Source organism: Nycticebus coucang, chromosome 17, assembly GCF_027406575.1.
Source record: "Nycticebus coucang isolate mNycCou1 chromosome 17, mNycCou1.pri, whole genome shotgun sequence".
Taxonomy (NCBI): Eukaryota; Metazoa; Chordata; class Mammalia; order Primates; family Lorisidae; genus Nycticebus; species Nycticebus coucang.
Window position 1 is genome coordinate 15253613 of NC_069796.1, and position 13064 is coordinate 15266676.

The 13064-nt window shown below is 34.1% G+C and overlaps 1 protein-coding gene across 5 annotated transcripts in view; it reads left to right on the forward strand.

Moving 5' to 3' along the window:
• The window catches only part of COMMD10 (COMM domain containing 10), a 191040-nt gene that overhangs the window by 28955 nt on the left and 149021 nt on the right, over nucleotides 1-13064 (forward strand). The window contains exon 6 of one of the 5 annotated variants that reach the window (XM_053566645.1): nucleotides 12528-13049. The exons of the other annotated variants lie outside the window; for them this stretch is intronic. Coding sequence (XP_053422620.1) covers nucleotides 12528-12596 — 69 coding nt within the window. The 3' untranslated portion in view covers nucleotides 12597-13049. Of the gene's footprint in view, nucleotides 1-12527; nucleotides 13050-13064 lie in introns of those variants that run through there. 5 annotated transcript variants of the gene reach the window in all.

Consider the following 13064-nt stretch of genomic DNA (forward strand, 5'->3'; position numbering starts at 1 on the left):
GCTTATCTTGCAAGGTGCCTTTCTTACCAGACATTTCATAATGTCTTCCTTTAAATTACGCAATGAAAAAAATTGTTGGAGACAATATAACATTATGATTTTGATATTTTAGATATTTCTGGATATTCCTGGATATTTTGTGTTTTAAGCTGCATACATACAATAGAGGGAATATTGTTTGTTGTGTAACCAAATGCCTACACTAATACGATGATGACCTGAATTGTATTTGTGTGTATTGTATGGGTATGTATTTAAATCCTAGATCTTGCAAAATAGAATTTTTGGTTAGTTTTATACTATATGGTGACTTCTCCTTTAGCATTAATTTCAGAACAGCTTGAACGTGATTATCAAAGGTCAAAGATGTGGTATGGAATAGTTTTTTCTTACTATGACATACAGAGAAATAACACATTTCAGACTTATTGAGAGCTGTTTATCATCTTTTGTGTTGTAATTGATTATATTTTTAATATAGAAAAGAGGGAGCGACTTATTTCCCCTCAATAGATAAAACTTTATCTCATTTTAACACAAAAGTAAAAATGAGGTTTTATGGGATATCTGAGGAAGGAGAGATTACAATGGATGAATGTGATAAGAGAAAAATGGAAGAAATGTTAGTATTTATAATGAGCATTAAGGAATGGAAATATTATTACTTTTTTATTAGCGTTTTCACTGTTATTTATTATGTCACTTACATGTCTTCTGCAAGAACTTAGACCAGTGCCTAGTCCAGGTTACACAACAACAAAATTCTATAGAATTGACTTGTATTTTGTATATAATTTTTAGTTTATTATAGCATCTCAAAAGTATTTTATTTCATGCATTTTCACTGCAAAGTAATGTAAACTTAGTGGTTGAGAGTCAAACTGACGGGTATATTATGTACAATATTTCGCTCAACTGCCATTCCAAAGAGATGAGTACAGTGTAGTATACTGTCTATGTATGTGTGGGAGTGTGTGAGAGAGAGAAAGAGAGATCACATTCTCATAACTCTTATTATAGCATATTATAATCGTTCTATTTCAGTATTAGTTATTTTTGTTAATCTCTTACTGTGCCTAATGTATAAATTAAACTTTGTTTTAGGTATGCATGTATAAGAAAAAACATAGTATATATAGGGTTTGGTATTATCTGTGGTTTTAGGCATCCATTGGAGGTTTTGGAATATATCCCTGCATATAAACGCATTATTGTATGCTCTGAAGTTTAGTAGTGGTGTCATCTATTTAATCTTTAAGTCTCCGTTTCTTCGTCTGTAAAATAGGAGTAGTAGTATCTATCTCACAGGATTTTTATGAAGATTAAATACCTAGAGTAGGGAAAGTGGTTAGTCCAATGCTTAGTGTTATGGTTTAAATGTTCAATAAATGCTATCTGCTACTATCATCATTAATAAAACTTTTTTTTGTGCTAGTATAAGTAAATCCCTTTGTTTTAAGCCGGAGTTCTTAATTTATTTCCTGATGAAATGATTACCTCCCATTCCTTACATTCTCCCTCCCTTTTTTCTTGATTACATTTTATGTATGCAGAGGGTGCCAAAAATATTGTGTAAATATTTTCAGAAGGAAAAATTTGTGTAAATCTGTAATAGTCAAGTCGTGCTTGACTTCTGCAATTATGCCCATATAAGAGGGGCTCAATGTGACTTGTATTCATGTTTTGTTATCGTTATATACTAAATATTACAATCTTAATACAGTTTTTCCTCTCTTAATGTGTGTACATTTTTTGCACCCTCTGTGTATTCATACATTTTATAGAATATTTACAGAATACTCTACGTGTTGGCCATCTCTTTGTAAAATTTTATAATGAATGTTTTGCAAATAAAGGTAAATTTAGTTAAAATCTCCCACTTTCCCCATGTATGGTGAATTTAGGGACACTCTGTGTGTGTGCTTGTGTGTATATTTATCAGAAAGTAGGAGAAGGAGATCATAGAAAGTCCCCAGGAATTGGGGAAGGCATTCCTGTAGGTTAAGGATCTGTAACTCAGTAATGTAGACAGACTCCTAGACTTACTCCTTGAGAGAAAAAATATAATATGTGCATATGTGTATAATCTAGGTAGGTATATGTCTTCTGTGTTTTTTTCTTATGACTACTGTGTGTTAAGTCTGAGTAGCTAAAAGTATTTTATAGGTTGGAATAATACTGTTCTGATCATATACAGTAAAAGTTTTGTAAGCAGACCGCCCAAGGGACTGTAACAAATTCGTCAACATATGGAGGTAGTCAGTATAGGAACTGGGCCTACTGTATTGATATGTACATATGGTGCATGTCCAGTCTATGAAAATTAGGTCAACTTAAGGAGGTGGTCAATGTAGGGAGGTGGCAACTAGGGAGGTTCTACTGTATTGGATATGAGTATGCTTTAAGCATCACAAGTTTGGCAGTGCTTGACTTTGGGTTTCTTAAGAACCCCTAGCTTCTCTACAGCTTTAAAATATGCACCTGTGTATCTGTTATATAGTATTTTTAGGCAGTAGGAATGAAAGGGTAGTGCTCTGGTAATATAGCCATGTTTTAATTTACATTATTCAGGAAGTCAAATAGATGTGAAATCCAGCTCATTTGATATATGGGCTTGAGGGAGGTGCCTGTGGCTGAGAGGAATAGGGTGCCAGCCCCATATGCCAGAGGTGGTAGCTTTAAACCCAGCCCCGGCCAGAAACTGCAAAAAAAAAAAAAGGAGATGTGGGCTTGAATCCATGTTTTTATTTGTTACTATTTTGAGATTTTAAATACATACACTAATACATATTGTTAGCCTTTTAATTTGCAGAACTAGAGCATTATTTTCATTAACAGACAGTTTCATTAGATTAGTTTCATTAACAGACAAATGTAAAGGACATTTCCTTTTCGTCTTGTATAAAGACTGAAGTGACTTCTGTCTCTGTATTGCCTTTCTCTCCTGTGACATTGGGGGGATTTGGTCCCTATTCCTTTTTATTTATTATTTTTTTTTGAGACAAAGTCTCCCTTTCTTGTCCTTGTAAAGTGCTGTGACGTCACAGCTCACAACAATCTCAAACTCTTGGGCTTAAGTGATAAGCTGGGACTATCGGCGCCTGCCACAATGTCCAGCTATTTTTAGAGATGAGGTCTTGCTCTTGCTTAGGCTGGTCTTGAACTCGTGAGGTCAAACAATCCATCCACCTCCGCCTCTCGGAGTGTTAGGATTACAGGTGTGAGCCACCATACCCAGCCCTACTTCCTGTGTCTCCTGAACAGTGGACACGTAATGAAGCACCAGCACCGTCAGCCTGGACTGAAACATGCTCCCCAGTGATGGGATGTGCCCTGGTCTAAAGGCAGAGTTAACTCGGAGGACTCCCTGCTTCGGGGAACTGCTGCCTGCATTTATTGCTTTTTATTTTGTTTACATTCTCCCTGTTTCTATGATTTGGTAATCTATTCTTTTTACTCTTAATATTAATTTGATGCTAATTTTTATGTAACTGCTATTATTAATGAGCATAAGCCACTTTTCAGCCAAATATTTGCTGTTCTAAAATGAGATTTAAGAAATTCTCGACAGGTTAGAATATTAAGTAAAAAGAGTAGGAATATGAAGTATGCTTTAAAACTAAGTTTGTTAAAGGAAGGGAGAGCTATTATTAAAGGGAAGATTAAAAGTTACCACTGCTCAGTTTATAATATAAAGTACCATAAAGCACAAAGGTGTCTTACATATCAAATTGGTGTTAGCTCAAAACAGAAAGCATGAGGTAAAATTCTTTTAAATGTGTATTTTATAGGATGGTTATCTCATTATATATATACACACCTACCCCCCCCCACACACACATATGCATTAAAATACTTCTGAGAAGATTAGAGTCATTCTAAATTATGGGAGAATATTTTGATGGTGTTTACTTTTGAATTATTGAACTGAAAACTTAACTGTAATTCACCAAGAGTGTGGTTTCTAAGGAGCTCTTGTTCTTCTTTTCCACTTCCAACATACACATGAAAAACGTAGCCTGCAGTGAAGTTTTAATTGCTATCACACTAGATAACATTGTTTGACTGTGGTCTCCTTTCTCTTAGAACATTTTTGTCTCAAGGCTTTCCTGTTTTGCTACTAATTTTATCAAGAAAACTGGGTGACTGTAGCTTTCCTACAGTATTTTGATATTTACTCTAGTTGTTTTCATTTAATTATCTTAGTGTTTGTCTACTGCATTTAGCAAAGTAAGATTATTTTCCTGTTTTCTTGGTTTTTCTTTTTTTTTAAGTGTATTTCATTAGGGGGCAGTAGAGTGCTTTGCTTGCCTAACTTTTTCTGGCAGTCACAGTGTTATTTGAAATAATTTGTGAAGTCAGTAGTTGTGGGAAATGCTAAGTGTTTACATTTCTAATCTGTATATAACAATAGAGTTCTTTTGTTCCCATAAACAAAATTAAGGCCTATTAATCAGATAATGTATAGGACAAATACATGAAATCATCATGATTCAGCTTTTAGTTTGTATATATGATCATTTGCAAAATGAAATTTAGTAAAAAGCCTCTACACTATTGACCTTTTGTTGCATTCTGTCACTTGTATTAACTTCATTATGATAAAAGAAAATGAAATACTTCTCAAAATAATTGAATGGCTCCATTAAGTTATAGTGTAACTAGTTCCAGGCCAATTATAGTCAGTTGAATTTTCTTTATTTATGGAGAATAGCAACGTCATAGGTAACAAATGCTGATAATTTTGAATCTTAAAAACACTGAAATGCTTAAATTTTGCTCTTAGTGCATTTTTCCTATAAAATTGCTGTTCACAATAATCATGTTTTGTTAATACAAGGATTCTAAATTTTATTCGTATATCTTTTGAGAAAGAATCCCTGTGTTTCATTCAAGTAGGATAAAATCACCTTGACAAGAGAACTTCCATTTATGTTAATGATAAATTAAATTGTAGTCAGATTGTAGAAGCTACGTATAAGGTCAGTGAATTTAGAACTTTTAAGAGTAGTTTTCTGAGTTACAGATCTTCATTCTTATTTCCAAAACATGTGACAGTTCTATTTAGTGTGAGAAAAGAGCGGAAAAGGAATTTTTTAGAATTTGCTCTGAACTAGACTTGGTATTACCTTTTTAATTTTTAGAACTTCTCTTTCAGGTATGCTTATCCTTATTTTATAAATAGATGGAAAAATAGAAGAGTGGTTAAATAATTTTCCCAGGTCATATAACTAGTAAACAGCACACCTAGGATTTGAAACCAGGCAATTTTACTTGAGGTCTGTCCCATATTCATCAGTTGAAAACTATATCGTTTTGCTTATATAATAACTAGCAGTTGGTCCTACTAAATGTGTATGTTTCAATGTGTTGAAAGCTATTCCAAAATGCAAGATTTTGTTGGTGTGTTTTTCTTTTATAAGATTGTAGTTATATGGATTGCAAATTTAATTTACTTCTTTTCTTTTTATTTGAGTAAATTGAAACAATTTTATCCTTTTAGTCAATGAGAAACAGTGTTTACTTTATGTAGTAAGTAAAGTCATATATGATATCAGTTCAAAAGAGTTTGCATTTATTAACAAATCTTATTATAAGGGTTACGTAATATTAATGTGTATGTGTTATGGACAAATAGACTATATCATTGAAAAAGAAAACATATTAGCTCTATTTAGGACAAATTTCTCAGGGAAAAATATATTTGCTATTCAAATCATGAATGGTGTTATAGAAATTTAAAATATTTTGATCTTCTTGAAGATAGTATTTATGTTGACTGATTTGGAAGGACCTTCAGATTTTTCTGAGCTGTTACCATGAACAGGTCTGAATTTTCCAAATGTTGTATTTTTTTTAGGTATCTCATATTATATCCCATGTTCGCTAGCATAAATGACACAAAGGATACTTTCTCATCCTTAGTTATACATACAAAAAAGATAATCCAACTGTTAAGATATAAGTTAAATATCAAAAAAGGCAACCTCTCACATATCTGCCATTTCTGGATGGCTTGTTTATGGTATATATTTACGGTGTGCACCATGCTGTTTTGGTATAAATATACATAGTAAAATGATTACTTCAGTTAAGCAAAATTAACCTACCCATCACCTTCCATAATTACCTTTTTTTGTGATTAAAGCACCTAAAATATATTTTGTTAGGAAATTTTCAGTATACAGTATAATACCGTTAACTGTAGTCCTCATGCTGTGCATTAGACCTCTGGCTTATTTATCCTCCAGAACTCTTACGTTTGTACTCTGTGACCTGCTTTACCCTATTTCCTACCTCTCCCTTCCCGGTAACCACCATTCTCCTCTCTGTTTCTTTATGTGAGGCTGGTTTTCTTATGTTCTGCATGTGAGATGATGCAGTATTTTTTTCCCTCCATAGTTTCTTTCATGTTGTTGAAATGGCAATAGCCCCTTTTTTAAAGCTAGAGAATATTCCAGTGTTTGTGTATTTATATAACATATATGTGTATCATATGTACATATTTATATATACACATATGTATACCACAATTTACCTATATTTGTGTTTTTTCTTTCACATGAGTGTGTAGTTGTTTATATATTGGTTTCATATTAATATTGGTACATTGGATACTTTTTTTCCCATTCTTGAGATTCTTTACTAAGAAGAATGTGTTTCAGCTAATTCAGTCAGTTTTTACAGTGTTTTGTCGGTTCTGCTTGTCACTGGCCGCCCTGACCTCTCTTCATCAATGATGCTTTTTCTCCCATCAGAAAAACATTTAATCCATTTGTATGCTGCTGTTTTCTTCATGGTATTATCTCCATAAACTTGGACTACCACGTCCTTGATTTCACTTCTACTGTTGCCAAGTTTAACAAGAAATTTATGAATGTTTATTGCTCTAATTTAAGCTCCCACATTCTTGTGATGGCACAAAAACATGTAACAATGATAATGAACGCCACTCAGCAAGGCACTGCCACACGTCAGCATGAACACAGCTGTGAGACACTGACGCACCAAGGTTATGAAACCTTACCTAGTTTGTTTGTACTGTGTTGCCAACATAAGCACAAAGTGGCAAGTTCATGAAGTTAATTGTCAGACCTCACATTATTTAAGCCAATAAACATAAGTTCAGTGGGCATTACTAAAGAGCAAGTACATGGAAACCATCAGCAAGGAGTTAGAGACTGTGGCCGGCAGAGGAGAGAGGAAAGAATCCATAAAACGGGTACAGGTTTATCTTTTGAGTATATTGAGTATATGCAGTACCGCAGATGTTCAGGTGGAGATTGTCTGATCATAGGCTGAAAATTACTCACTGGAAATTGAGATTTTGAAATCATTGAGGTTTTGAATTTCAGTCATGAGCATGAAAGATAGTACTTTTACCCTTGTATTAGTTTGGAAACTGAAGTGATCTAAGTATATGAAGACTCGTTCTACATCCTGGGAGTTCTCCATATGCGGCGTATGGCCTCTCCTTGATCTGTTGCTTCCTTGGTTGATTACACACCTAGGATCTGCTGGAAATAGTAGAGTATTTCCTAACGAGTCCATTGTACCAGTGATCCTCTAGTCAGAGTTAAATCAAAATGTGAGAATTTTGTATAACAGTTAAATTATATTAGCTTTTGAACATCAATTGTGATTTTCGGAATTGCTTTTCTGAATCTAGTATTCTGATTTTGGGGTAGCATTATAAATTTTACATTTAAGACAAAGGTGGCTAGATTAAGTTTTCATATGAGTAAATTGCATTGTTGAATATTTAATACAATCCTAATGATTTAACAAAATAGGAGTTGGCAAACACTTTCTTTTCTGGGGCATTGTTTACATGAGATTTTAAGCATGTTTACAGTGTGAGGTACCATATGAAAGCTTAAATATATCTTTAATGGATTATGCTAACTATGTGTTTTTTTCCAGATACCTTTTTTTAATATAAAAATTATTTAGCAGAAATCACACTTACATGAAGAGGAGGAGTAACCTTTACTGTACAATATATTTCACTTTTCAGAACAAATTATTGGGTATTGGCTGTTTTCATAGTATTGAGAGAAGTGAAGATTTTTATAGTAAGTTGATATATCAGATCTTCTCTTTGTTTTTGTTTTTTAAAGTTTCCAATTATCTTTAATACTTATGATCCAAAACTCTGCAACCTTTTCAAAAATATTTTGCCATATATCACAAAACTAATGCTTATGCTTTAGGAGCTTAATTCGATCTTCAAATCTTGCATCACTAGACTTCTTATTTGGGTATTTGGCCATCTCAAGGTTCATAATGATTATTTATGAGTCTGGTTTGAGTGTTTTCTTGTTTATATTTTGTGTCAGTTCAACATCATCAGTTCTACATTTTTGTTTTGTATCTGCGTGTTGTGTTTGAGGGTCTGAAGGCAGCTGCTCAGTGCACAGAGCAGTCGATTTTAGTTACTGTACATCCAGGAGAATGATATTCTTAAGACAGTGGGAATATATCAGCATTAGGGCCATAGTGGAACAAAGGAGGAAGCTGTTTTTTCCTTTATCTTACTGATTAGATACCAACAAAGAGAAGAGACAGAATTAATATAATTTTTATAAACCCTAACTACTTGCTTATTTCATAAAAGTTTTGTTTCCTAAGTGAACTAAAAATGAGCTAAAAAACTGGTTGCGTTGTCTAGAATTTATATACATTTTTCTTACAGTCAATAACTGTCCTTTTACGTCATCAGTGAATCTGTATTTCTTGTGATTATTGTGGTTAGTTAACTAAAACATAACTGACAAATTCATGTACTGGGTGAAAATGAAATGTAAGAGTAAATGAATGTGTAGAGAGAAATTCTTGTTTATAAATTTCATTTTTTTTTTGTAGAGACAGAGTCTCACTTTCTGGCCCTCGGTAGAGTGCCGTGGCCTCACACAGCTCACAGCAACCTCCAACTCCTGGGCCCAAGCGATTCTCCTGCCTCAGCCTCCCGAGTAGCTGGGACCACAGGCACCCGCCACAATGCCCAGCTATTTTTTGGTTGCAGTTTGGCCGGGGCCGGGTTTGAACCCGCCACCCTCGGTATATGGGGCCGATGCCTTACCGACTGAGCCACAGGCACCGCCCATAAATTTCATTTTTGAGGCGTCTTGGTTTTATCTTTTTAAAAATTCTTGTATATTTTTCTAAAATTACACAAATGATTTACAGTGTAGAAGAATCAGAAAATGTAAGAAAATGCAACTCACTTACAATCCTACCTACAGATAATCACAATGTTTTGAGAAACATTTAATTGGTATATTTCTTTCTAAATCTATAGTAATTGGCTTCATTTCCCCACAGAGCATCATATTGTGCACGTCTTTCATTGCCAGTAAATGACCTTATACTCAGCAGCATCATTTTAAATGACTGTAGTATTTTGTTGTGTGTCCCATTTTCTTACTTCTTTTTTGATAAATATTTTTTATTTCTTCAAGTAATTCTTCAGCATACATTTGCTTTTAAAACTTCTATTTAAACCATCTAGTATGTGTTAACATGTTGATTAAAGTGATGGAAGTAGATTTTAGAAATGCTGCTAATGTAAATCTTGTTAGAGAGAATTCTAATAATTGCCAGAGTATTAGATTTTTATTATTGGGTAAACTGCCTTTTCCAGGGATTAACATGTTTGAGCATTTAGTTTGGAATGGTCTTTTGACATTGTGTGTGAGTGTTTATTAATTCATGAGATTCTCAGACCAAGAGATTTTGCTCCCTCACTTTCTCCTTCTTTATCTTACTACCTGTTCGTCTCTTCTTTATAATAAAGTAGAAATGCATTTTCTTTCAGACACATTCCATTTTATCTTGAGTTCCATTTATCCATTTTAAAAGAATAATTTTGCCCAAATTTAAAATGTTGCTCCTTCCTTGGTGATGGCATTATAACAAATACTTCAATATGACCCCTCTGTAATTCTCAATAATAAAAGGCCAGAATTGTCCAGGTACAACTATATTTATGGAATTAGCAAAGGGTTATGGAATTTTCTGGCTAAAATAGATCTTAGATGGATTTGGTAATAGATTTCTAATATGAGATTGAAAACTTTGGACTTCATCAAAATTCAAAACTTTTGTATCTCAAAGAACATTACCAAGAAAGTGAAAAAACAACCTACAAAATGAGAGAAGATATTTTTAAATCATATATCTGATAAGAGATTTGTATCTAGAATATAAGAAAAACTCTTACAACTCAACAACAAAAAGACAACCCAATTTAAAAATGTGCAAAGGACTTGAATAGTCTTTTTTTCAAAGAAGATATACAAATGGCCAAGAAGCATATGCAGAGATACTCAGCGTCATTAGTCATTAAGGAAATGAGAACTAAAGCCTCAATTAGGTAGCATTTCATATTTCTTTTTTTAAAATAGGAAAATATGTTGGTGAGGATGTGGAGAAATTGAGACCCTCACGCATTGCTGGTGGGAATGTAAAATGGTGCGTCTGTTGTGGAAGACAGTTTCATGGTTCCTCAGAAATTTAAACATAGAATTACCACAAGACTCTGCAATTCCATGCCTAAGTGTATACCCAAAAGAATTAAAAACAAGGACTCAAACATGAGTATGTACTGGAATATTTATAGACGTACTAGTCATAGTAGCCAAAAGGTGGAAACTGCCCAGTCTCAGTTTATTTGTGCTGCTATAACAAAATATCTGAGACTGGGTAATTTATGAGGAGGTTCAGAAGTCCAAGGTTAGGTGCCAGCATTTGGTGTTTGGGGAGGGCCTTCTTGCCATATTCGCACCTGGAAGAAGAACAGAAAAGAGCAAACCCACTCATCTCTTGATGTCCCCACCTCTAAATACTATTCTGTTGGCAATTAAATTTTAACATATGAATTTTGGGGAATACATTTAGACCATAGAAAACCCACATATGTATCAATGGATAAACAATTTATGGCATATACATAAAATGGAGTATTATTGAGTCAAAGGGAATGAAGTTCCAGTATGTGCTATATTGTGGATAAACCTTGAAAACATTATGCTAAGTAAAAGAAGCCAGACATAGATGTCACACACTGTGTAATTCCACTGATATAAAATATCTAGGTTAGGCAAACCCATGAAATAGAAAACCGATTAGCAGTTACCAGGGCCTAGGAGCAGGGAAGAAAAGAGAGTGAGCCCTTACTGGGTATAGGTTTCTTTTGGGATGATGAAAATGTTCCAGAGTTAGATAGTGGTGATCGTTACACAACGTCATGATCATGGTGGAAGCCACTGCACTGTACACTTTAAAATGATTAAAATGATAAATTTTATAAAGAGACACATGTGTGTTCATGCATGCACCACCACCCCCCCACACACATATCCACACACCCTTAGAAATACATCAACCCTCTGAGTTGGCTGATGAGAAAACATAGGCCCGGAAAGTTAAATCATTTGTCAGTTGGTTATTGGCACAGCCAGACCAGAACCTAGTCTGACATGGTAGAACATTGGACTTAAAGTGTGAAGACTGTATTTAAATTGTTAGACTACAGGGAGCAAGAATCTGAATCTTTCTTTGGCAAATTTCCCAATTTGAAAATGTGGCTAGTAACACTTGCCTCATAGTGTTACTCACAGAGAAATGAAATAATGTCTGTGGAATGCCTGCTTTCGGTGGCTTTTACATGGTAGGCATCTGATGTTTATGTTAATTGAATTTGAATTTGCAGTGCTATAGTTTACTATTGTGTTAGAAACATGTATTACCCTGGAAGATATTTTTTAGGAATATGTTATCTTGGAATATATTATCTAGGAAAATAGTTTGATACTGCCTTGGTGGCTTATATAATAGTTTGCTCTTTGAAAAACAAAATTATTGTGTGGTACACTATTCTGCTTTGTAACCTAGCTATTAGAATTGAAACTGAGTTGTATATAGCCATCATTTTTAACAAATCACTGTTTCTTTACTCCTAATTAGTAGAAATGATTCCCAGATGAGTATAGAGGAAGAAAACCACTTCCTTAATTACTAATATTGTATTGTAGGCTACTTGAACTCTCCATGGAATTTTTTTTTCACTCACAGTGACCTTTTATAGAGTATGAGCTCTCAAGAAATACACAACGGTAGTGTGGCAGTATGCCATCTATAAATGTAGTTTTCTATTATATTAAACCATTTTTGCTTTTATATTATCATCTTCAATTATAACTTTGTATTTACTTAGTAGCTTTCAGCTACAGGGTTCAAAACTCTTAAAAATATTGAGTCAAAACACTCCACTCAGGCAGGCATACAGTAATCACTCTTTTTTGTTGAGAGTAAAATAAGAGAATAAATGTCTAATGAAAACATGCTGCTGGTTATGGTGTGGTCTAATTTTGAAATGATAAACCACAATTCCTCTGCCTCATGTGAATGATGGCCAGAATTTCATCCCATTTCATTTCATTTTTATTTGGGTAATTTTCCTACTTTTTGACTGATCATGGTGTATGTTGACCACATTCAATTCTTTTTTTTTTTTTTTTTTGTAGAGACAGAGTCTCACTGTACTGCCCTCAGGTAGAGTACCGTGGCGTCACATGGCTCACAGCAACCTCTAACTCTTGGGCTTACGCGATTCTCTTGCCTCAGCCTCCCGAGCAGCTGGGACTACAGGTGCGCGCCACAACGCCCGGCTATTTTTCTGTTGCAGTTTGGCCGGGGCTGGGTCCAAACCTGCCACCCTCGGCATATGGGGCCAGTGCCCTACTCACTGAGCCACAGGCGCCACCCCCACATTCAATAATAAAGTAAAAGAAAATATGAAAATTATATGCATGTATCAAAAGTAGTTTTATCGAGCTATTTAAATTTATCAATTTTTTTTTGCCATAGAGGTAAGCATAATAATTCATAGATGGCTTAGCTGTGCAGGTAGATATTGTTACATAATAGTCACCTACTCAGATATTTTAGATTAGCATGGTAATGACTATTTAATAATAAGACTGCTGCCACATAATAGCATATTTGCGCTTTTTGATGATATACATATCCTTTATGAATAAAATAGTGCTACCTAATCACGT